The sequence below is a fragment of the Halichoerus grypus genome, chromosome X (genome assembly GCF_964656455.1).
Source record: "Halichoerus grypus chromosome X, mHalGry1.hap1.1, whole genome shotgun sequence".
NCBI lineage: Eukaryota > Metazoa > Chordata > Mammalia > Carnivora > Phocidae > Halichoerus > Halichoerus grypus.
The window spans coordinates 67,500,797-67,525,894 of record NC_135727.1 but is presented as its reverse complement, the minus strand read 5'-3'; the positions used below and the strand labels follow the sequence as shown (position 1 = coordinate 67,525,894).

Below are 25,098 nucleotides of genomic sequence, written 5' to 3'. Positions count from 1 at the left end.
GCTGGGAGCCCGACATGGGGCTCAATCCCAGGACCTGGAGATCATAAGACAGACCCTTAACCATCTGAGCCACCCAGACGCCCCCTACCTCACTTTTTTAACAGTTGTATGATACTATTTATTTATTTCTCTGATAGACATTAATGTAGTTTCCAAATTTTTGCTACTATAAACAATGTTGGAATAAAATATTATTGTATATAGGACTTTGTACACTTGCATATTTCTGTAGGAAGGACTCCTAGGAATAGACTGATGAGTTAAAAGGTTCTGGCTCCCTGCCCAGCGGGGAGCCTGCTTCTCCCTCTCCCTCTGCCCCTTCCTCCTCCCCTCCTCATGCTCTCTCTCACCTCTCTCTCTGTCATTTAAATAAAATCTTAAAAAAAGGTAAGCATATACTTATCCTTTGATAGTACTGCCCAACTGTCTTCCAAAATGCTCCAACAGTATACATACTCCAACCCATAGTGTATGAGGGTGTCAAATCCCCGTATCTTCAACAACTCTGCATATTAATAAGTTTCAGTTGTTGCTACTTTTTGGGGTAAAATGTGCTGTCTGTTTAAATTAGCACTTCCCTAATTACTAATGAGGTTGAATATGAAGCTTTTAAATTGGGACACAGAAAACAACTTTTTTACTTGGACACAGAAAACAAAGGATTTATACACTATAGATATTTTTTGGAGAAAGGTCACTACAAGCATTCATTTGATATTTCATTTTATTCTGACATAGCACACTAAAGCTAATTTACTTAAAGTGAACATCCATCTCCCACTTTCCTTTTAGTCTCCAAATGGTTGGAGGGCAACAGTTAGTAAGATGAAATAAAATGGCTCCATTAGTTCACATTAGCCAAGATAATTAATTAAGATCTTATTTAACATCACAATCAGCCCCAGTTTCAGATATTACTTCAAATAATATTTTAATCATTTTTATACCAACTACTAATATAAAATGTTCTTATATTGAAATGGTACTTAAACCCAATAAACTTAAAGTTCTATAAAGAGAAAATACTTATTTTTGAATATTTTATATTCAAAAAAGAGCTAACAAATGCTACCTGGAAACTTGGAAAATACAAAAAAATATTTATTAAAATAAAATTTTATTTTATTTTATTTATAAAATAAATAAAATAAATTTTATTTTATTTATAAAATAAAAATTTATTAAATAATCCATAATCCTACCATGTATCAATAACTGCTATCAACATTTTGGTTTATTTTCTCCTTTCTTCTCTAGTTACATGTATTCATTTAGTATTATAAAATTGGGATGTTATATTTTGCTTGGTATCCTCTTTTAAAGAAACTTTGAGTATTTTTCTATGACACTCAATATTCTTTACAAGCAGCGTATTTATAAATCGCTGTGTGACATTTGATCCTATGGTGATAAATTTAACCATCTACTTATTGTTGGATATTCACACTGTGAATTTCAACTTCTGATATTATAAATAATGGTGTAATGAACATCTTTGCATATAAAAATCTGTTCACATCTCTGTTAATTTCCTTACTAAAACTTCCTAGAGGCAGAATTATTGGAATAAAGGGTATCAATATTTTTCTGGCTCTTGATACATATTGCTAAGTTGCTTGTCAGGAAAACTGTATACTTCCACCAGCCAAACAACAGACTAGCCATTTTACACAGCCTTGCCCAAACTGGATATTATGAATTCTAAAATCCTTGCTGACAGGTGAAAAATGGTATTCCATTGTTGATTTAGTTTGCATTGGTAAGCCCTCCAGTAAGGATCAGCATCTTTTCTTTCACTTATTAACCGTGTATATTTTTCCTTAGTGAATAAAATGTTTTATTTTTCAAAAGGTCAGCGTAACTGTTATATAGCCTAAGAGAATGGCAGCAATCTAGTTGAATGGATGAGGACACTGAGCCCCAAGCAGACACAGCCCAGAATTCAACTCACTTTATATACAGGTCAGTGTTTCTCAACACAGACTCTATGGATCACCTATATCAGAATCATCTAGGAGGTGCATTAAAAAATGCAGGTTCTTGGGCCCCACACAGCCCTCCTAAACCACAACTAAGGTGTGTGAAAGAGTTGGAATTTCAATAATCTCCCTAGGCAATTCATGCACACTAACATTGGAGATTCTCAGTGAAGAGGGAGAACAGTACAGAGTGTCAGTTCATTTGGGAACCTTTTATAAGTTACATATCCCTGTCTGATCCCTTTCTTACAGTTGTCTCAAGAACTTAATTCAGATTCTAGGCTGCAACTTGTTCCCAGGTCTCTCTATTGGCTTTTAGCATAAGAAAAATTCACATCCTATAAGGCATCCTTGTTGTCTTCTCAGGTTTTGCTCTGAATTTATTTTTCCCCCTAAAGTCATTCAACAAATACTTATTAAATACTTACTACAGGTCAGGCACAAAGAGGACAGTGGTAAACAAGGCATACAAACATGGAAGCAGATAGCCAAACTGCTTCACTATGTCAAAAACTGCTCAAAATCACAGTAATAGTTTTCATTTACTGAACAATTATGTGATGGACATTGTGCTTGTGCTTTTTAAGATATTATCTCTAATTCATAATAATTCTATCCTGTAAGACAAATGGTTATTATCCTTATTTTAAAGATAAGGAAACTGAGGACCAAGACCATAGAACTTATAAGGGTTAGAGATGGGGTTAGAATCCAGATCTGTTTGTCTTTAGTCTGGGCTCTTTCCTTTATATTATGCTATCTTTCTAAGACTTAAACAAAAATCTTTCCATCATGCAGATTTTCCATTCACATTTTTTTAGTCTTTTTGGTAACATAATTTAAACTGTAGGGCCTAATGCTTCCTACTTAGTTAGCATATATTGACCGTTTTGGTTTTTTTTTCTTTTTTGGGGAGAGAGAACGAGCCTGCACACAAGCAGAACGGGGAGGGGCAGAGGGAGAGGGAGAGAGATAATCCCAAGCAAGCTCTACATGCCCAGCGCAGAGTCCAACGTGGGGCTCGATCTCATGATCCCTGAGATCATGACTTGAGCTGAAATCAAGAGTCAGACGCTTAACCGACTGAGCCACCCAGGTGCCCCTATATTGACTCTTTGAATTCAAATTATTCTAACAAAAGATCTACCAATCTAATCTTCCCCCAAATAGGTTTTTTCTTTTTTTTAAATACCTGAGGTACCACTCCCACTGCCCTCCGAAGGCTTTCCAGGCTCACATCTTGTATATTTTGACCAGCAAGGTAAATGTTACCCTTTTGAGGCTCATAGAAGCGAAACAACAGCCTTACTATTGTGCTTTTTCTGAAATTGGAGACAAGGAAAAGTTATTTAGCTCTTATTGGCATTAGGGAACCGCTGTTTTAAACCACTATAATCATTTTATTATGATAAAGAAAAAATATTACATTGGGAATCGTCAATCAATGATGCAGAATTTTATAAATAACTGAATTACCCACCCTGACCCACTACCTCCTACAATGGCCACTTTCTTTCCTGCAGGGACTTCAAAAGATATTCCCCTAAGGACTTTCTGCCCCTCAATGTATTCAAAATGCACATTGTCAAAGGCCACCGAAGCTGTCTGTGGTGTGATCTGAATGGGAGATGCCATTGCTTTGTCCTAGTAGGGAAGAGAAAAAAAGGCACTTTATACACCATGTAGAATATAGCCATACAGACAATTTTCTAATTCACAGAGGAAAAAAAGGGGAAATGGGGAAAGAAGAGGTTTATAAGTATAGTTAGACCACTTCCAAGCATGCTTTTAAAGATTTGTTTTTTTCAGTCCTAAGGTCAAAAACTGTTTTTGAGCAATTTTGGGGGGCAGGTAGGGGGATGGTGGGCAGGGGCATAAGGAAGTTGAGGATGTGAGGAAAGACAATCACACATTTTATATCATTTTTAGCAGAAGTAAATCAAGTGCAAGTACAAATAATTCAAGTTAACAAAATGTAGCTTCTAGGTATAATATTTGCTAACACTGTAAGGTTTCTAAACATGGAAGTAAAAAGCTCTAACAACCTCTTAATACATATGATAGCTCCAATTCCTACAGAAAAGAAACCAGTTTGCTAACGTGGTGATGTAAATATTCCCTTAGAATAATCTTATTAATGGGATGATGCCCACATGCTTTTAAAAAGGTACTGAATAGATTACTTACTTTAATTCGAGTGTCTACCTTGAGTAGAGTAAACAAGGTGTTCATATCTATGAGTGCTTGTCTAGTTTCTCTATATACAGTTCCCAGAAAGTTAAGGGGTAATGAAAGTTGAAAAAGCAGTCCATTCACCATTACTAGATCTCCAACGGTAAGGGTACCTTAATATGTAGTTGGCAGAAGGAAAAAAAAGGGGGGGGGCAGTTAGATGTTATAAACTTTTCCAGATTAAGATAGAAAGTTTATAGTCTATTATTCTGGAATATACTTCAAAATGCATATAACTAGCAACTCTTAAGATCTACTCAAATCTCAAAGCATTTTAATCCATGATTTAGGAATACAGGGAACTTGATGTAAGTAGAATGGGAACTGCTCACCCATACACTATACATAATATTAAAAAAAAAAAGAATGGTTTAAGGGAAGATAGAAATGGATGGCTAGAGTCTCTCTTTTCTTCCTAAGACAGTTGCAAGTTTCTTTGTAATGTGAAATAGAAAATTTTTTAAAAAGTATATATTAAAAAATTGGAGCAAATGAGTATTGTGATGGGGAATGATAAACCATGTATTAAGGTCACAGTGAATGAATAAATCCTGAGTGGGCAGGTTACAGAAAGGAGGCAGAGACATTATTTACTTTTGAAATACTTTTACAAATCAATCTTTCTAGATTAAAATGTAACTAGTAATTGTAAAAAAGAAAGTGTTTGCATTTTGGTCCTTTGGACTAAACACTAAATTAATTACATTGCTTTCCAGGTCCACAAGAGAAATTAGAAATATAAGATGCTAAAAAAAGAAATTACTCCTGAAAGAATCAGTATGTAGCCCCACAAAATGTATAAACAGTAGTCCTAATTAATGAGGGAGCTAGTACTAACTAAACTTGTAGTGTCAAACAAAAGGAAGTTACAAAAACATTATCATACAATTAAGAAAACACATTCTGATACAAAAAGGAAAGTACTCCAAGGATGTTAAAGCACCTTATTGAATATGCTTTATAATAAGACTAATATATACATTCCTTTCATTAATCTTTATTTACAAAGGTTAAGTAAAACATCTATAAATGTGAAAACTGTAGATCCATTACCTGCCACAATTCCCTGACTGGCGAGCACCATAATGGCTGTTAAACCAACACTGAATATAGCACTTTGACCAAAGTTCAGCATAGCCAGAGTAGAGGTACTTTTCAGTGAAGCAGTCTCATATGTCTTCAGAAATCTATCATATCTTTGTGCTTCATAGTTTTCATTATTAAAATACTACAAAACATAATACAAAAATAGTAATTACATGCAAGTACAATTAGAATTTATTCTCCTAAGTGATTAGTATCCTTTTCTTCAGACCTTATGTATGGATACGGTTTTATACTGCATACTCCATTTTAAAAACCGACTTTCAATACATTGGACTATGGTACTCCTGCAGTTTTCCACAATGAACTGTATTTGAAAAGTCCATGAAATTTATCCCATTTTGATGAATGCCTGGTTACTTTAAACCCAGATCTAAAAAAGCTGTTAATGGGAATGCCTGGCTGGCTTAGTCGGTGGAAGAGACAACTCTTGATCTCGAGGTTTTGAATTCGAGCCCCACAATGGGTGTAGAGATTACTTAAAAACAATAAAAATTTTTTTTTAAAAAGCTGTTAATGGCATTTCCTTCACAAAGCCTTCCCCTGATCCTCCGAGACTGAACTGACAGTTCTCATTGCCCCCATGGCCATTAAGCCTTCTTATATAGTCACCTGCATACTTACTTTAATTCTCCTAGTTGATGGAGTTAATTCTGGGAGGGCAAGGATTAAATGTTAATCATTTTTTTTTACCACCCTCCCCCATCACAAGACCTAGCATAGTGCTTTGGACACAAGAGGCATTCAGTAATATTTGTTAAATGGAAAAATGAACACATAAATGAAATAATTAATGAAAAGCACTATGCTAGGTACTCTGGTAGAGAGTCAAGAACTTACATGTCAGTGTGATTAGCTTAGTGTTCATTCTGAATCAAGGTGCTACTTATACTCATCTCACTTATGAATTAATTCAGAAGGTAAAATTCTGATGCTGCCACACAAAAACGGAGGCGGAAAGAGAGGGCAATTGCCAAACAAAGAAAAATAATAAAGTACAATTACTCCCTCATACCTAGAGATTCTATCCTAATCTGAAACTCTAACTTAACAGCACCTATTCAATTACATGGCAGAACAAATCTGTGTGCAGTGTGAAAGGCAGGGGAAAGTATAATTAAACATATTACCTTCACAGTTTCATAATTCAGCAGCGAGTCTATGGCAGCGTTACCTGCATCATTATCCGCTTTGTTCATTTCTATTCTAAATCTAGTTCTGTAAGACAAAGATGTGCATAGGCATGAAATTTTTGCCATAAATGCATTACTAATTTCTGAACCTTGCCTGGATCCTGGGAAATATTTACCTCCACCGTGTAACAGCAACTGTGAATGCTGTGTATGCACCAAGTGTCCCAAGGGTTACCAGTGCAAACTGGGCACCACACCTGTAATACTGGAGAAGCCAAAGAAGAAATGATAAACAGTCATTGTTCTTGCCAAATAGTTTCTAATATACAACAACAAATATCAGTCAAAAGATTTTAATAAAAATATGTTGATGGGAAGTTGTATAAATAAATAATTGTGTGAGGAATCAAATACCTTAGAAAAGCTACTTTTGGTAGCAAGGGAAGAAAGCCAAACACTTGCCACATTGATACTACTGTCAAATGCTGATAAAAAATAATGCAATAAGCATTAAGCATAAGAGGAATAAAGAAGAGTGTATATATACATTTTTAATTACAAAATATGAAATTGTTTAGAATGTTATAAATGGCGAATAAAAATCTAGATAATCTGAGCATACCAGTCCAAAGTCATATACAAATATCTCTGCCAACAAAAAAATTACAAGCACTAGTTAATGACGTGATCTATGTGTAGAACTGACCAGCTCTTTACAATAACAACATGATAAAGATTTTGGACAGTCCCTTGAAGCTTGTGGCAAAATAATTAAATTAACTGTATAACCCTTCTGATACGACGGAATTTTGTTTTCAAACCATGAGCATTCAATAGCACAACAGCTTCAAGTACTAAATAACCACTAATGAGAATGTAAGATAAAAGCTTGTTATGAAAAATGTTTTACTTACCAAAATACCACTGACAAGAGTCACCTCAAACATGATGGGAAGAAGATTAAATACTAAAGCACTCAGGACAAAACTGATACCCCTTGTCCCTCTGTCAATAGCCTTTGATAAAGCTCCTGTCTGTCTACTCAGGTGGAAAGCCAGATCCAGGTTGTGAAGATGAAGAAAGACATTTCTGGCAATTCTTCGGATGGAGTTTTGGGCTACCTTGCCAAATACTGCATTTCGAACTTCATTAAAAAAGGCAGCTCCAGCCCTTGATACACCATCTAACAATACATTCAAAAGAAAAAAATGGGTTGTAAAAACATTAGAATCATAGGAGTGTAAAATGATAAGTATACAGTAAGAAAGTGTTTATACAATAAATGAATACATCACAGAATACTTACATTAAAAGAAACCTAGAAAGAAAGCATCTAGCCTAGTGAGTACCAATCTTTCCACTACTATGGATCCATCTCATTGTTACTTTCCTCTATAAATTCCAGATGTTGAAAGATTTTTTCCAACTAAATACTTCTAATAAATAGCAGTCCATATGGCCTTATTGTGGACAAATTTTAATCTACTTCAATTCCCCCAAACAGCAAATGATAAAATCGAGGTCCTGAAAAATCAAGTGCCTTGACTAAAGCATGCCCCCATTCAAGTCTCCTGATTCTCATAAAGTGTCCTTTCTAATGCATAAGGGAACAAAGCAACATGTTCTGTTCTTTACAAATGGTAAATTTGTGTCATGGCTATTGACTATAATTTAATAAAACATTAATGTACATATATCATTATTTAGTTATTCCCCATTAAATAATTAACAACAGCAAGAAAATAACTAGAATTAATGAAAAGCTTATCTGATAAAGAGACTATTAGAGTGGTTGTTAAGAATGTCTTATTTCATGTTATTTTTTTCTAGAACTTGAAAAATGAGGCTGTTATAGAATTTTTAGAAAGTATATCATAAAAAGAATTTTTAAAAACTATGTATCAAAAATCTCACATAAAATGATAAACATCCAAAATGTTGTGTTTGTGGTAAAAAGGTCATCTGCTCTAAATATGATGAAACCCTCTTGAAGAAAGTCAACACCTGTAGACAGATCAAAGAATCACACATACAGCCAATCAGAACTGCTGTTGCCATGGTTGCAACTGTATTTGGTGCATCACTCAGGTTCAGCATGTTTCCCGACATCTGGTTGAGGCTGTCTACAGCATATTTAAACATGAAGGGGACCACAATATTCATGGCCTAAAAATATAAAAGCAGCAATTAACCATCATATACAAATATATTTTCTTAAAAGTACAAATATTTACCTTAAGTTAGTATTTATGGGAATGTTTAGATATTAATCATTTACTAGTAATGAAATGATTTTCCCAGTTTATAAAGATAAAATCTTTGGCATTGGAGAGCTGTCATTTCAGAATTCCTAACTCACACTGACTGCCATGTTAATATTCATTTAAAAGCTACATGCATTAGTCAAATGCTCATGCCTCCATGAAATAATCCCTGATCATCCACTCAAAATGCTCTCGCCATTATCTGAAATCGCTACAGAGCTTACGGCACTTAAGGCAAACTGCCTTATTGTTATTTATAATGTATATATTTTTCTTTCTTACTAGATCGTTGATGATCTATATCATATTCCTTTTTTGCCCCACACTTGTTGAGTACTACTATGCTTTGTTATTTAGTGGGTATTCAATCAAATACGTAAAATTATTTGTTCACCAAAATAAGAGCAAAACTAAAATTATTTAGCAAAAATGTATCTCAAAAGCAGATAAATTACAAGCATCTGTGGCTGATTCACTACTGAGGAAAAAAACACAACACTGGTAGATCTATTTGCCCCACAAAAAGATTCTTTTGGCCACAGAAGAGGTGGGGGAATGAGTGAAATAGGTGAAGGGAATTAAGAGGTACAAACTTCCAGTTATAAAATAAATTAAGTCATGGAGACAAAAAGTACAGCATAAGAAATATAGTCAGTAACACTGACATAATGTTGTATGGTGACTACATTTTTGTGGTGAGCACTGAGTAATGTATAGAATTGTTGCATCACTTTGCTGTACACCTGAATATTGACATTGTATGTATGTCAACTATAACTCAATAATAAAAATTTAAGAAGATTCCTTTGCTCCAATACTAAACAAAACCCACTAAATACCAAACTAAGCTTTCAAAAACCAACCTATTTCTCCATGAGAATACACCAAAAAATAAGAAAATTATGGGTATACTGCTTTCATATATTCAAGGCAAATATTCAATCACATTTCACATTTTCTGCAAGGTTATAGTAACAAAAACACCAACTATCATTTAAGAACAGAAAACTGATTAGACTGCCAAAGCTTTAAAGAAATTAAATTCATGTACATTAATAACATGTGAAAGCAATTCTTTTTTTTAAAGACTTTATCTATTTATTTGAGAGAAAGCACGAGCAGTGCGGGTGGGCAGAGGGAGAGGAAGAAGCAGACTCCCTGCTGAGCAGGGAGCCCAAAGCAAGGCTTGATCCCAGGACCCTGCAATCATGACCTGAGCCAAAGGCAGCCGCTCAACCGACTTAGCCACCCAGGCGCCCTGAAAGCAATTCTATAAGGCTTAACAAAAACAATGAAATCCCAGCTCTTGTTAATGTCCCATTATTATATCATTCATCTTTGTTAAACATAAAAAATATTGTCAACAAGCCTAAGTTTAGCTGACAGCTGACAGGAGCTACGTAGATCTTACCAATCAAGATTTCAAAGTAAAGTATACAAGTGTCCTAGCAACCAAGCACGTTCAACAATATCATTAAAATACAAAGCAGATGTTGGAACACTTTAAAAAATGTAACACTATGATAACTGATCTCACTGATATGAGGAATTTGAGAAACAAGACAGAGGATCATAGGGGAAGGGAGGGAAAAATGAAACAAGATGAAACCAGAGAGGGAGATAAACCATAAGAGACTCCCAATCTCAGGAAACAAACTGAGGGTTGCTGGAGTGGAGGGGGGTGGGAGGGATGGGGTGGCTGCGTGATGGACATTGGGGAGGGTATGTGCTACGGTTGGCTGGGTGATGGACACTGGGGAGGGTAGGTGCTATGGTGAGCGCTGTGAATTGTGTAAGACTAATGAATCACAGACCTGTACCCCTGAAACAAACATTATATGTTAATTTAAAAAAAAAAAGTAACACTATGGGATAAATTGCTTAAAATTTTTTCTAACTTCTAAAATATAATCTAATAGAATAGCAGGTTTGAAGTATGATAAATTTCTCAATTTTGACTTCTACAGAATCATGTACCTCAAGCTCTTGCTTCTGCTTGAAATGGTCTGCCTGCCTGATTTACCTTTCTTCCTCTCCATTTTTTAAAACCCACTCTGAATACCATCCCCATCATGATGCCATCTCTGAAACCTGCAGCCCATTTGGCACTTTCCATTTTCCAACTCCTCTTTTTCACAGTTTATACCTCAGTATTTGTCTTTTTTACTATATATTTATCATTTGCTTTCTAGGTACAATGTTCATGGATATACTGGCTTCTCAACCTCAGTTCACAAACCTTTTGTGGCAAAACAAACATTTTGAGAACAACAGTTACCAGAGACACGTATGGTGCTAGGTAATTTCACAAAGGTGAAAGCTGAATGAAATAATAATTCTGTTCAATGGACAACCCTGTAATTGAGGAAACAGGTTCCATGAGGTTTAACTATCTGTCTGGTAAGCAACAGAGCTAGGATTAAAATCCAAGACTGACTTGAAATTCAGAATTTTTCCTAGTATACCACAGCCATATTAGCAGCTCATAAGGCAAGGGACCATATTATTCTACTTCATTTGTACCCTAAAGTAGATGCTCTCAAATGTGCTGCTGAAACCAGCATAGAGTATGGCACAAGTAATTTAAAAAAATTTGAGCAGATTCCAGGGTTTCTGTATAATAAGACCACATCCCCTCACTTGCATTCTAATACAATTTCTTGAGTGGGAAAAAAAGTGACAGTTACAGCTAGCACGCAATTCTCATAACTTACAGTCTATTATATCTTTGCCACAGCCAGAGTGAGTAGTGACTAAAACTAATATATCACCAAGAAAGTTGTGTTATCTTACTTTCTTGAAAATATGTTTTGGTTTGGTCAAATTTGGGAGCATCCTTGTAAATGTGTAAAGAATGTGAGTATCATCTGTCCTGTATTTTTATTGACAGAAAAAAGGGAGTTAGCACACTGCTAAGAACATGTACTACCTCTAATAATAACTGTTGATTACTTCCAGTTTTCCCAAAAAAAGTAATTTTAGAAAGGAAAGAAATTTAAAAACACCAGAGAAATAGAAAGGAGTATATTATGTGTAGGTGTTTGTATTAGTACATGTGTGTTGGCTGCACTGGCCTTGTGGTATTTTGAGCATAGGGGGTGGCACATATTGGTTTTCCCTAATGTTCTGCTTTCATGAGAACTACACTTAAACCACCTCAAGAGAAATGTTAATTTTTAAAAACTTTTTTCTTTTGAAGTAATTATAGACTCACAGGAAGTTGCAAAAGTAGTACAAAGAGACTCATAACCCTTCACTGTGTCTCCTAATGATAACATCTTATATAGCTGTAGTTGAATATCAAGACCAAAAACATACACTGGCACATTAATATTAAATAAACTACAGAACTCATTCAGTTTTTACCATATTTAAATGTGTATTCATGTATGTGTGTGGTTTGTATGTGTTGCCTATATGGTTCTATGCTATTTATCCCATCTTCATATCCATGTAACCATCACCACAATCAAGATACAGAACTATTCCATCACAACAAAAGAAACCTCTTGTGCTACCTCTTTATATTCACTCCCATCCCACCTTGCCCCACACCTAAATCCCTGTCCCCTGGCAACCACTAATCTGTACTTGATCCCTACAGTTTAGTCATTTTGAGAATATTATATGTATGGAATCATGCAGTTTGTAATCTTTTGAGAATGACCTTTTTCTTCACTCAGCATGATGCCCCTGAGGTTCATCAAGGATGATGCATGTATCAATAGCTTATTTTTAAAGATTTATTTATTCGAGATAGAGAAAAAGCATGCACGTGCATGGCGGGAAGGGACGGGGGGAGAGGGAGAGAGAGAGTCTTAAGCAGACTCTGCGCTGAATGTGGAGCCCAACATGGGGCTCAATCTCATGACCCTGATATCATGACCTGAACTGAAACCAGGAGTCTGATGCTTAATCAACTGTGCCACCCAGGTGCCCCTCAATAGCTCATTTTTTATAGCTAAGTACTATTCCATGGATGTACCAAGTTTATTCAACCATTCATCTCTAAAGGACATTTTCATTGTTTGTAGTTTTGGACTACAAATAAAAAGATGCTGTGGAAATTTTCATACAGGTGGTCATAAGTTTTCATTTCTCTGGGATAAATGCCCAAGAGTAATTGGTAAATCATATGCTAATTCTATACTGAACTTTTAAGGAAACTGCCATACTCTTTCTGAGCGGCTGTACCATTTTATATTCCCACCACCAGTAAAGTATGAGTGATCCAATTCCTCTGCATCCTCACCAACATTTGATATCATCACTATTTTTTATTTTAAAGCTTTTTTTTTTAAGTAGGCTACACATTGGAGCCCAATGTGGGGCCTGAACTCATGACCCTGAGACGAGGACCTGAGCTGAGATCGAGAGTCAGCCGCTCAACTGACTGAGCCACCCAGGCACCCCTTTATTTTGAAACTATTTTAATAAGTGTATAGTGATATCTTGTGGTTTTAATTTGTGTTTCCCTAACAGCAATGACGTTGAACATCTTTTCATATTCTGATTTTCCACCCATATATCCTCTTTGGTTAAATATCTGTTCATGTCTTTTGCAAATTTTTAACTGGGCTGGTTTTTTGTTTTTGTTTTTTGATATTGAGTTTAAGAGTTCTCTATATATTTTCTAGATATAGAGGCCTTTGTTGGGTATATGATTTGCAAATATTTTCTCCTAGTGTGTAGCTTGTCTTTCATCCTGCGGAGGAGCCTAAACTCCTACCCCACCTAGCAGCCATGAGGAATCCCTTTCTTTAGGAGTCAATGGAGGCCAAGGTGAGAACCTGGACTTTTAACCCCACCTGAAGTAATGAGGCAGCAGCCCATCCCCACTGGAGCAGTATCATAGGAGGCCTGCTAAACAAAAGATTTTTTAAAAAGCCAGAGTCTCATACCATAATGCCCAAAATATCCAAGATTTCAATAAAAAAATCACTCATTATACCAAGGACTACTAAGATATCAACTTGAAATAAAAGAATATAATCAACTGACACAAATGTTAGAACTACCTGATGAGGATTTCAGAATAGCCATCATCACAAAAGTGCTTCGAGGAGCACTTATGAACATGCTTCAAACAACAAAAAGTAGAATGTCTCAGCAAATAAATAGAGGACATAAAGAACCAAATGAAAAATCTGGAACCAAAAAATGACTGAATTAAAAAAAATAACTGAATGTCTGGGCTCCATGCAGAATGGAGAGGACAAAGGAAAGACTCAGTCAACTTGAAAACAGAGTAAAATTTATTGAGTATGAACAACAGAGAAAAAAACACTAAAAAAAGGGAGAGGGTAGAAGACTCTGGGGTCTATGGGACTATAAAAAAAGATCTATCACTCCTCTTTAGAGTCTCAGAAGATTAGAAGAGAAAGTCTGAGGCTGGAAAAAGTATTCAAAGACATAATGACTAAAAATTCCCCAAATTTGGCAAAAGACATAAACTTACAGATTCAAGAAGCTGAGCAACCCCCTGATTAGGGAAAACCCAAAGAAATTCACACCAAGACACATTATAATTAAAATTCCAAAAGCTAAAGACAAATTTAAAAATCTTAAAAGCAGCCAGATAGAAACAATACATTATGTATAAGGGGAAAAACAATTTGAAGAAACCAGATTTCCAGGGAGGCCAGCAGGAAGTGGCACATTTTTCAAGTGGTAAAAGAAAAGAACTGTCAACTTAGAATCCTGTAATCAGCAAAATTAGCCTTCAGGAATGAAAGGAATATCAAGACATTTCAGGTTAAGGAAAACAAAAAATTAGTCACTAGCAGACCTCCTCTAAAAAAACTGCTAAAGGAAACTCTTCATACACATGGGAAACGGAAGCAGACAGAAACTGGAACATGAGAAATGAAGGAAAAGCAACAGAAATAGTAAATATCTGTGCAAATATAGTAGCCTATTCTCTTAAGTTCTTTAAAATATGTTTGATGGGCACCTGGGTGGCTCAGTTGGTTAAGCGACTGCCTTCGGCTCAGGTCATGATCCTGGAGTCCCAGGATCGAGTCCCGCATCGGGCTCCCTGCTCAGCAGGGAGTCTGCTTCTCCCTCTGACCCTCCCCTCTCTCATGTGCTCTCTCTCTCCTCTCATCCTCTCTCTCAAATAAATAAATAAAATCTTTAAAAAAAATAAAATAAAATAAAATATGTTTGATGGACAAAAAGTTAAATCATTGTGAAAGTTAAATCATTGACTAATAGGGTTTTCAATGTATACAGATGTAATGCATAAGTTAACCTGTAAACATAAAGGGGGAAGGCAAAAGGACTTAAAGGGTAGTAAGGTTTTTACATATCACTTGAAATGGTAAAATACTGATTCTAAGTAAGCTATAAAAAGTTCAGTATCAATACTGTAATTCCTAGAGCAACTACAAAAAAATTATATGAATAGATAGACTTAAATGGCACAATAGATAAAATGGGATAGTAAAACATGCTTAAATAACACAAAAGATGGCAGTAAAGGTGAAACAGAGTAACAAGAGAAAGAGGAAACTGGCATAAAACAAGTAATAAAATGGTAGGCCAAACTCCAAATTTATCAATAATTATCAATATAATTATCAACAAATTATAATGACCAGCATAAGCAAATAATTACTAATGTATCAATATACTAGCAATGAATGACTGGAAAACAACATTTTTAAAAATTACAATACCCAGGTGCCTGGGTGGCTTAGCCAGTTAAGTGTCTGCCCTCGGCTCAGGTCATGATCCCAGGGTCCTGGGATGGAGTTCCACATCAGGCTCCCTGCTCAGTGGGGAGTCTGCTTTTCCCTCTCTCTCTGCCCCTCCCCCTGGCTCGTGCTCTCTCATGCTCTCTCTCTAATAAATAAATAAAATCTTTAAAAAAATTACAATACCCACCCACCGCAAAGAAATCCTTAAGTATAAACCTAACCCAGGATTTCTCAACCTTCAGCACTATAGACATTCTGGGTTAGATAATTCTTTCTTATGGAAAGAGATATTCTGTGCACTTTAGGGTGTTTAGCAGTGTCCCTGACGTCTACCTACTATATGCTAGTGGCACCCTCATCACCAACTGTGACCATCAAAAATATCTCCAGATAGTGCCAAATGTCCCCTGAAGGGCAAAATCACCCCTGGCTGGAAACCAATGGTCTAATCAAACATGTTCAGTGTCTGTATGCTGAAAGCTACAAGGACATATGAAATAAATGAAACAAGATCTAAGTAAATGGGAGAGATATTTTATGTTCACTGACTGGGAACACTCAATATAGTAGGGATGTCAATTCTCCCAGTTGGTCTAGAGATTTAATAAAAATCCATTTAAAAACCCTACCTGGCTTCTTTGTAGCTATACACAAGATTATTCTAAAATTATATGGACAGACAAAAAAACTAGAATAGCCAAAACAATTTTAAAAAGAAAAACACTGGAAGAATCACACTATCTTTACGTCTTACTATAAAGCTACAACAATAAAGTCAATGTGGTGTTGATGAATGGAGAGACACATACATATAGATCAACAGACAAGAACAAAGTCCAGAAAAAGATAGACACACACACATACACTATGGTAGAGAGAATAATGGCGCCGTAAAATCTCCATGTACTAATGTACTAATCTCCAGAACCTGTGAAGATGATACCTTACATAGCAAAACAAACTTTGCATGTGGTTAAACTAAAGAATATGAGCTGGGGAGAGTATTGTGAATTTCCTGGGTGGGCCAAGTGTAATCAAAAGGGTCCTTATAATAAGAGGGAGATGGGGGGGGGGATCCAAAGTCAAGAGAAAAGATATGACTATAGAGGCCAAGAGTCAGAGTCAGAGAGATTGTAGATGCTGCTGGCTTTAAGATGGAAGGAGGGGCCACAAGTCAAGGAATGCCAATGGAAAAGGCATGTAAATGGATTCTCCCCCAAGAGGCTCTGGAGGGAACACAGCCCTGACAAATGCTTTTATTCTCACCCAGGAACCTAATTTTGGACTTCTGACCTTTACAAAATAATACATATGTGTTGTTTTAAGCTATCAAGTATGAAAAGTTTTTACAGCAGCAATAGGATACAAAGGAAATTCAATTGGGAGAGTATAGCCTTTATGTTACGAACAACTACACAAAACAATGAACTTTCAACTAAACTGGATACAATAATTAACTCAAAATGGAGCATAAATATAAATGTAAAAGGTAAAAATATAACTTTTAGAAGAAAACTCAGGAGAAAATTGTAATGAACTTGAGTTAGGCAAAAAGTTCTTAGATATAACAACTAAAACATAATCCATAAAGAAAAAAAATGATAAACTGGAACCTATCAAAATTAAAAACTCTTGTTCTATATAAAACACTATTAAGGGAATTTTTTTAAAAGCTACAGATGGGAGAAAATATTTGCAAATTATATATCTGAGAAAGGTCTCATATCCAGAATGTATAAATAACTCACTGAATAGTAAAAACAACAGCCTAACTAAAAATGGACAAAACACTTGAACAGACACTTCACCAAAGCGGATAGATGGTTGGCAACTAAGCACATGCAAGGATATTCAACATCATCAGCCATTAGGAAAATGTATACTGAAACCACAAGATACCACTAAATGTCTGACAATATCATGTGTTGGCCAAGAAGTGAAGCAACTGGAACTCTCATACACTGCTGGTAGGAAGACAAAAATAACCATTCTGGAAAACAGTCCGGTGGTTCTTATAGAGTTAAAAATACACTAACCATGACCCAGAAATTCCACTCCTAGATATTTATCCTAGAGAAATGAAAACTCAGGTTCACACAAAAACCCATACTTAAGTGTTTATAGTCACTCTAGTTATAATTGCCAAAAGGTGGAAAGAAACCAAATGTCCATCAGTGGATAAATATAGTACATCCATACTATGGAATACACCTCAGCAATAAAAAGAAAAATAAACTACTGATATACTCAATGACTTGGATGAAGGACAAAGGCATTATGTTGTGTGAGAGGAGCCAGCTCAAAAGGTTATATACTATATGATTCTATTTATATGGTATTCTCAAAATGACAGAACTATAATGATAGAGGACAAATCAGTAGTATCCAGCAGTTAGGAGTCTGAAGAGGATATATCCACAAAGGGGTTACACAAGAGATTTTTGGGGTGGTAGCACTTTTCTGTATCATGACTATGGAAGTAATTACATGAATATATCCATGTACTAAAAGTCATAAAAGAGTACACTTTACTGCATGCATATAAAAAGTAAAATTTTAAAAAGCCAATGTCTCAGGCCACACCAGACCTGGCTCCCCAGAGGCTGGAGAGGTCTAAAAATAAGGCTAGGGGTGCCTGGGTGGCTCTGTCGTTAAGCGTCTGCCTTCAGCTCAGGTCATGATCCCAGAGTCCTGGGATCGAGCCCCAGATGGGGCTCCCTGCTCCACGGGAAGCCTGCTTCTCCCTCTCCCACTCCCCCTGCTTGTGTTCTCTCTCTCGCTGTCTCTCTCTCTGTCAAATAAATAAATAAAATCTTAAAAAAAAATAAGGCTAGATGTTAATGTATTTCAATCAAAATTGACGTGGTATGGGGTTTAATCCCCCTGTTGTTTTCTAAAAATTGAGAAACTGTTTTTTACTGGATTATAATCATGTGACAGAAATTGTTTCACCTATAACTGCAATGTGCCCATTAATTTACCATTAAGTACAAGAGAAATAAAAGGACTTATTATCACAATTATTTTTCTTTCCTAGATCAAAAGTTTAAATCACATATATAAATAATCTTCTAAATTCTTGAATTTTCAGAGACTGGTATATCATCAGGAAATTGAATTTGTTTAATTTTAACTTGGAAATGCACAGTTTGGGACTTTAATTAAATAATGGAATTAAAGAAAAAGTACAATCACCATAAAGGACAGCCAAAAGTATGCTGTATCTATAGGATGCCAAATTTACTGGTCCATATGATCAGTTTGTTGAGGGTCTCAAATTCTAGATTTTACAGTGACTTTTCCCTTCTTGGTCATGAAAGTATTGTCTATATCTGAGGAATCCAATTCTTCCAGACCTTTTTAATACCTAAATTCCTCAATAATTAATCTCTTCACAGCAGCCTCTGATAATTAAGGACTCTGTAACTAGTACTGCCAAGAAGGGCCCAATATATGTGATAGGTAAAAGACCGCTCCAGTTTCAAAAGGATCAGAAGGAGAAAAAGAACATAAAGGACAAGAGCACTAAACGGAGATATGATTTGCAAGGCAAAACAAGGAGAAAATAAAAGTATACAACATACTCAGACAATTTGTAAATACCATCCCTTCCAGAAAACAGAGATAGAGGGAAAATTTCTGAACTCATTCTAGGAGGCCAGCACTACCCTAATACCAAAACCAGGCAGACATTACAAGAAAGGAAAACTCTGGACCACTATCTCTCATGATCACAGATAAAAAATTCTCACAAAATATCAGCAAACCAAATCCAATAATGTATAAAAATAATTATAAAACATGACCAAGGGGAATTCATTCCAGGTATGCATAGCTCGTTCAACATTGGAAAATCAATTAATGTAATCCATCACATCAACAGGCTAAAGAAAAAATATCATGATATCAATAGAGGCAAAAAAGGCACTAGACAAAATCCAACACCTATTCATGATAAAAATTCTCAGCAAACTAGGAATAGAATAGAAAGAAACTTCTTCAACTTGATTAAGGACACCTACAAAAAACCCTATAGCTAACAATATACTTAATGATGAGAAACTAACTAGATGCTTTATCCCTAAATTTGGGAACAAAGCAAAGATGCCCTCTCTTATCGCTCTTGTTCAACATGGTACTGGAAGTCGTAGCTAATGCAATAAGAAAAGGAAATAGAAGGCACACATAATAGGAAGAAGAAATAAAACCATTTTTGCAGATGATACGATTATCTATGTAGAAAATCCAAAAGAACTGACAAAAACAACAACAACAACAACAGCAACAACAAAAAACCCTCCTGAAACTAATAAGCAACTCTAGCAAGGTTGCAGGATACAAAGTTAATATACAAAAGTCAATTGCTTCCCTATATATCTCCAGTGAACAATACATGATTTGAAATAAAAAAAATAATACCAGTTAAATTAGTACCCAAAATGATATAATTAGGTATAAATCTAACAAAGCATGTTCAAGATCTGTATAAGGAAAACTACAATACTCTGATGAAAGAAATCAAAAAGGAACTAAATGAATAGATTCCATGTTCATGGATGGAATGACTCAATATTGTCAAGATGTCAGTTGTTCCTAAACTTGCTCTATATATGCAATGCAGTCCAAATCAAAATCCCAGCAAGTAGTTATGGAAGATGGTCCCAAGTTCTTGAAATCTGGTGATGCTGCCATTGTTGATATGGTTCCTGGCAAGCCTATGTGTGTTGAGAGCTTCTCTGACTCTCCTCCTCTGGGCCGTTTTGCTGTTCATGACATGAGACAGATGGTTGCTGTGAGTGTCATCAAAGCAGTGGACAAGAAGGCAGCTAGAGCTGGCAAGGTCACCAAATCTGCCCAGAAAGCTCAAAAGGCTAAATGAATATTATCCCCAATACCTGCCACCCCAGTCTTAATCAGTGGTGGAAGAATGGTCTCAGAACTGTTTGTGTCAAATGGCCATTTAAGTTTATAAAAGTAAAAGACTGGTTAATGACAACAATGCATCATAAAACCTTCAGAAGGAAAGGAAAATGTTTTGTGGACCATGTGTGTGTGTGTGTGTGTGTGTGTGTGTGTGTGTGTGTGTGTGTGTGTGGCAGTTTTAAATAGTTTTTAAAATCAGTACTTTTTAATGGAAACAACTTGACCAAAAATCTGTCACAGAATTTTGAGACCCATTAAAACAAAAGTTTAATGAGAAAAAAAAAGAATAATGTATTTTTAAATAATTGGTTCATCAGTTACAACAACTGTACCATATTAATGCAAGATGTTAGTAGTAGAAGAAATTGAGTGGGATTTGGGGTGGGGGGATATAGAGGAATTCTCTGTCCTTACTGCTCAATTTTTCGGTAAGCCTAAAACTTCTCTAAAATATAAAGTCTTTTAATTAAAAAAAATACTCCAGGATATAAATCATACTTCTCAACTAAAGGCTTTAGGTAGCAATGTTTCATTTTAAAAAGTGTTTTTAAGAAAATTTTTTAAGAATCAAAGTTAAGCAAAAAGTGCATGAATCTTTTGAAGTTGCAAATGTCAAGACAGTAACTAGAAAACTAGCTCTTCCATGAAGCCTTCCCTTAAATGACTAATTGCTGAAACTCCCATATATCTTCATTTGTGACTCCCTTTGGATATTTATATATAATCATTATTTGTGTATTTTTCTCCTTCAGTACACTGCAACTCCAGGAGGGAAGGCAAGGCCCACATTTTATTCATTTTTGCATTCCCAGCTGCCTAGAACCGTATCTTGTACCTAATAGTCACTCAACAAATGTTGCTCAATACGTATTTCTATGATCTGAATGTCCCCCTGGCAAATTCACATGTTGAATCCTAACCCCCCAGAGTGATGATATCGGAAATGGGGCCTTTAAGAGGTGATCAGGCCCTTATGGAATTAGTGCCCTTACAAAAAAGCCCCCAAAGACCCTTCTTAAGCTTTTACACCATGTAGGTTACAACAAAAAGACAGCCATCTATGAACCATCTAGTTTATGGTGTTTTTTATAGCAGTGTAAATGGACTAAGACAAATATATTATTCCTTACTAATAATAATACATATATTATTCCTTAAAATAGATGCATTCTTGAAAAAAGGGATATTATTTATATTTTTTGAAAATACCCTCTCCCTTGAAATTATAATTTTAAATAAAGCTTATTTTCATTTGCAGGTTTTTAATTGAGGTATCTTTTTGTACTTGATACTTTAATGTTCTGTGCTTGCAAGTTCTCTGTCAACTAAGTGGTTCCAAAGATGGTGCTGGTTAGAGAATATGAGTAAACTTTCTTTTTTTTTAAAGATTTTATTTATTTATTTGACAGAGAGAGACACAGCGAGAGAGGGAACACAAGCAGGGGGAATGGGAGAGGGAGAGGCAGGCTTCCCGCCGAGCAGGGAGCCCGATGCGGGACTCGATCCCAGGACCCTGGGATCATGACCTGAGCCAAAGGCAGACGCTTAAAGACTGAGCCACCCAGGCGCCCGGAGTAAACTTTTTTATAACATTAAAATAAACACTTATTTTATGAAAACAGATGATTTTAGTAAATATGTTTTATCTTTTCCTTAAATCCTGACACAGCTGTATGTGATATACTAACAGAAAGGTTAAATTAAAAAAAAAAATCCTTAGACCTCAAAATCCCCAGATTAATAATAATGTGATACTCCTAGGATATATGTGTGGATGGTAAGAAAAGGCACTGCATATGATTTGTAGGGATTTAAGGAATGAAGGCAAATAGTGTTCTATCTCTGTCTGTCTCTATCTCTGTCTCTCTCTTGGCAGCAGAACCCCTAAAACATATCTCATATAGGACTCCAACATATTAAAAATAGAATTTCTGCAACTCAGAAGAAATACCAATCCATCCTTCTTGGCCTTCTCTGGGCTGCAAGGCATCTTTACATAATACAGTTTATCTTAAAAAATCTTTGCTGGAGACAATGATAGCCTTAAGACCTTCAGAATGAAAAGAGCATTAATAGACAAGTAAGCAAATGGTATGCTGTGGCCCCATATGTTAAGCATGGAATTCTCCTCCCTTTTTCTTCTTCTCACTTGATATTTCTCTTTTTCTGTCCTCCTTCTCCCTCAGGGATGCTTCTGGCCTTGCTATGAAACCACCACACGCTGCTCAGATGCTGGGTGGCATTCGTTAATAGTAATAGCTGAGAAGATTCCTGAACCTGCCCTAAGAGTCCCACAAGTACATGGAGGAGGTCAGGAAGACCAGAGTATAAAGGGGAATAGATTGGTCCAAAGTGCTTATATGCCAAAGCATGTAATCAGGTTGAAAAAAAAAATAGGAAGCCAATGAATGGAAGGGGTAACAATCCATCTTTGCATACCAAGTATAAATCATACCTGCAATACTACCAAAATTAAACAATGACCAGGTTTTAAAGATTGGGAGAGTAATAATCACTTTTAAACTGAGGACAGTAGAGAAGCTAGAAAAATGATGTTAGGAATGGTTATATGCTACTACTATATATTTCTAAAGTTATTCTATGGTCTAGTTCCTGTCTAGTGAAAAGTAAACTGTTTTTCTATATGTTCTGAAAGTAGAAGCATGCAATCATTCTAATATCAGGTAATTTATTTCTTTTCCTAACTCAAAAGGAATCAAACATGCTTTCTGAGGACTGATTTTTCTATATTAATTTCTGCTTACTTATTAGTTTATATGAGGTTAGTACAGCACTATCCATTCTATCAGTGCTCAGTATTTACTGAGAGAAAAATCAAATATTAGCCTTCTAAAAATATTTCAGTCCTTAAGAAAGTTACCTTGACCTATTTTTTATACCCTGACATTGACCTGTCACCAAGCAACAGAAATCTGTATTTTGAACAACTGAAATTCACTCCAAAAATAAAATCTAATATAAATGTCATTATTTAACACTCCTCCCTTCAACTAACCTAATTAGTCATGTTCTAACCTGTTCTCTTCAATTCAAGAGGAAGTCCAGAAAACAATCTGCCTTTAACTTGTCAGCCAAGTACTTTCATTCAGCTAATAAAGCATAAAGGCCAATTTGCTAATCCTGCCTTGCACAAGAGCTCAGAATAATCTTTATCCTTAAGTAATTTGTAGGTAAAAGACAATTCTGCCACCAGTACTGTGCTAAAAATATGAGTTCAAAGAATTTCAACATTAGCTACCAAAATTAGATTTATAATATTATCCTCTCTGTTCAGCTTAAATAAACAATAAAGTATGGATTCTTGGTCTGTTGTTTAGTATCCTGATTTAGTCTTCTCCCAGGGAAGGGGTCTGGTTCATTGGGAGAGTATTCAACAGAACCAATACAATAGATGAGAGAGAAGAAAAGACAATGAACAGTCGGACTGAATTATTCTAGTTTTACTCTCCAATCACTCCTTTCCTGTTTCCAGTACTGTTTATTACCCTATAGGAGCACATTTATCACAGGTTCTGTCTGTAGTCATCTTCTATTTCTGCTCTATTCCTTGGTGAACTAATCTGCATTGTTTTACCTACCCCCCCCCAACTATTACCTCTTAATCTCTCTAGCCTGGGGCTCCTTCCTGAACTTGTCTTGCATTTTATATTATCAGCTAAATATCTCTGTCTCAACGTTCCTTTAGCATCTCAAACTTAACTTGCACCAAACCAAAATTTTCATCTTCCCAAACAAGACCTCCTAACTTCCTACCTACTTCTGTTAAAAGCATTTTTCTTCTCTAATCCTTGGCATCAACTTTGAAACCTATTTCTCTTTTACTTCTAATATCTGATCCATTGCTAAGTCTTGTTGATTCTACTTCCCTTACCTCACAATATCTCTGGCATCTTCTCCCTCCATATTACCATTTCTACCACTACTCCAGTACAAAGTGTTATTACTTTTCATTTAGATTATTACATCAGCCTCATAACTGGCCAGTAAATATTTGCTGAATGAATACATGAAATGAAAATCAATAGTATCCCTACTTTAGTTCTCTTACCACCCTAATCCATCTTATACAACAGGATCAGATTAATTTCCTAAAGTATAGCTCTAACATTATTATTCTTCTACTCAAAATATATATTCCTAGTTCCAACATAATTAAATTTTTGTTTCACAGTTAAGGTATTTCACATTAGGAGCTCCATCTATCTTTCCAAGGTTACTTCTAGTTTCTCTGAAACACTATCCCCTCACTAGAGCAAAGCTGGACTATTTACTACTCCACACACACTATATGCCCTCTCTCATCCTGTCCATGTTACTCCTATACCTATAACAATCCTACCTCAATCCAAGACTATCTCAGACATCACCTCCTCTGTGAAACCTTTCCAGACTCCCCATCTTGGTGGTTTTTTCCTATGAAATCACCCAATATGTGAATGGTACTTCTTTTAAATTATTTATGACTTACTTTGCAGTATAGCAATAAAATGTAACTTGTCTTATCCTGTATGATTTGAGAGAAGAAATATGCTTTATTTATGTTTGAATACTCTGCAGGGCCAAGAACAGTCCTTTGTATGACAAGTTCTCAATACACATTTTTAGAGTAAGGAAAAGAATAAGTAAATAAAAGGCAACATACCTGACATAGAGAAGAAATAAGTGATATGACCTGGGCTCTAAAACAATGTATTAACCCTTACACATAAGAGTGGCAGTCAAACCTCATTTATACTTTTCA

General features: G+C 35.6%; 1 protein-coding gene across 6 annotated transcripts in view; it reads right to left on the bottom strand.

The window, feature by feature from the left end:
* Window positions 1-25,098, bottom strand: part of ABCB7 (ATP binding cassette subfamily B member 7) — a 163,981-nt gene that overhangs the window by 34,775 nt on the left and 104,108 nt on the right. For all 6 annotated transcript variants that reach the window (XR_013444700.1, XM_078064778.1, XM_078064779.1 and 3 more), the window contains 8 exons: window positions 8,482-8,614; window positions 7,363-7,631; window positions 6,625-6,713; window positions 6,446-6,533; window positions 5,265-5,439; window positions 4,167-4,324; window positions 3,460-3,623; window positions 3,172-3,301 (listed from right to left, as the gene is read on the bottom strand). Coding sequence is in view for 5 of the 6 variants with exons in the window: in XM_078064778.1 (XP_077920904.1) it covers window positions 3,172-3,301; window positions 3,460-3,623; window positions 4,167-4,324; window positions 5,265-5,439; window positions 6,446-6,533; window positions 6,625-6,713; window positions 7,363-7,631; window positions 8,482-8,614 (1,206 nt within the window). In the remaining variant the exon portion in view is untranslated. The remainder of the gene's footprint in view (window positions 1-3,171; window positions 3,302-3,459; window positions 3,624-4,166; window positions 4,325-5,264; window positions 5,440-6,445; window positions 6,534-6,624; window positions 6,714-7,362; window positions 7,632-8,481; window positions 8,615-25,098) is intronic.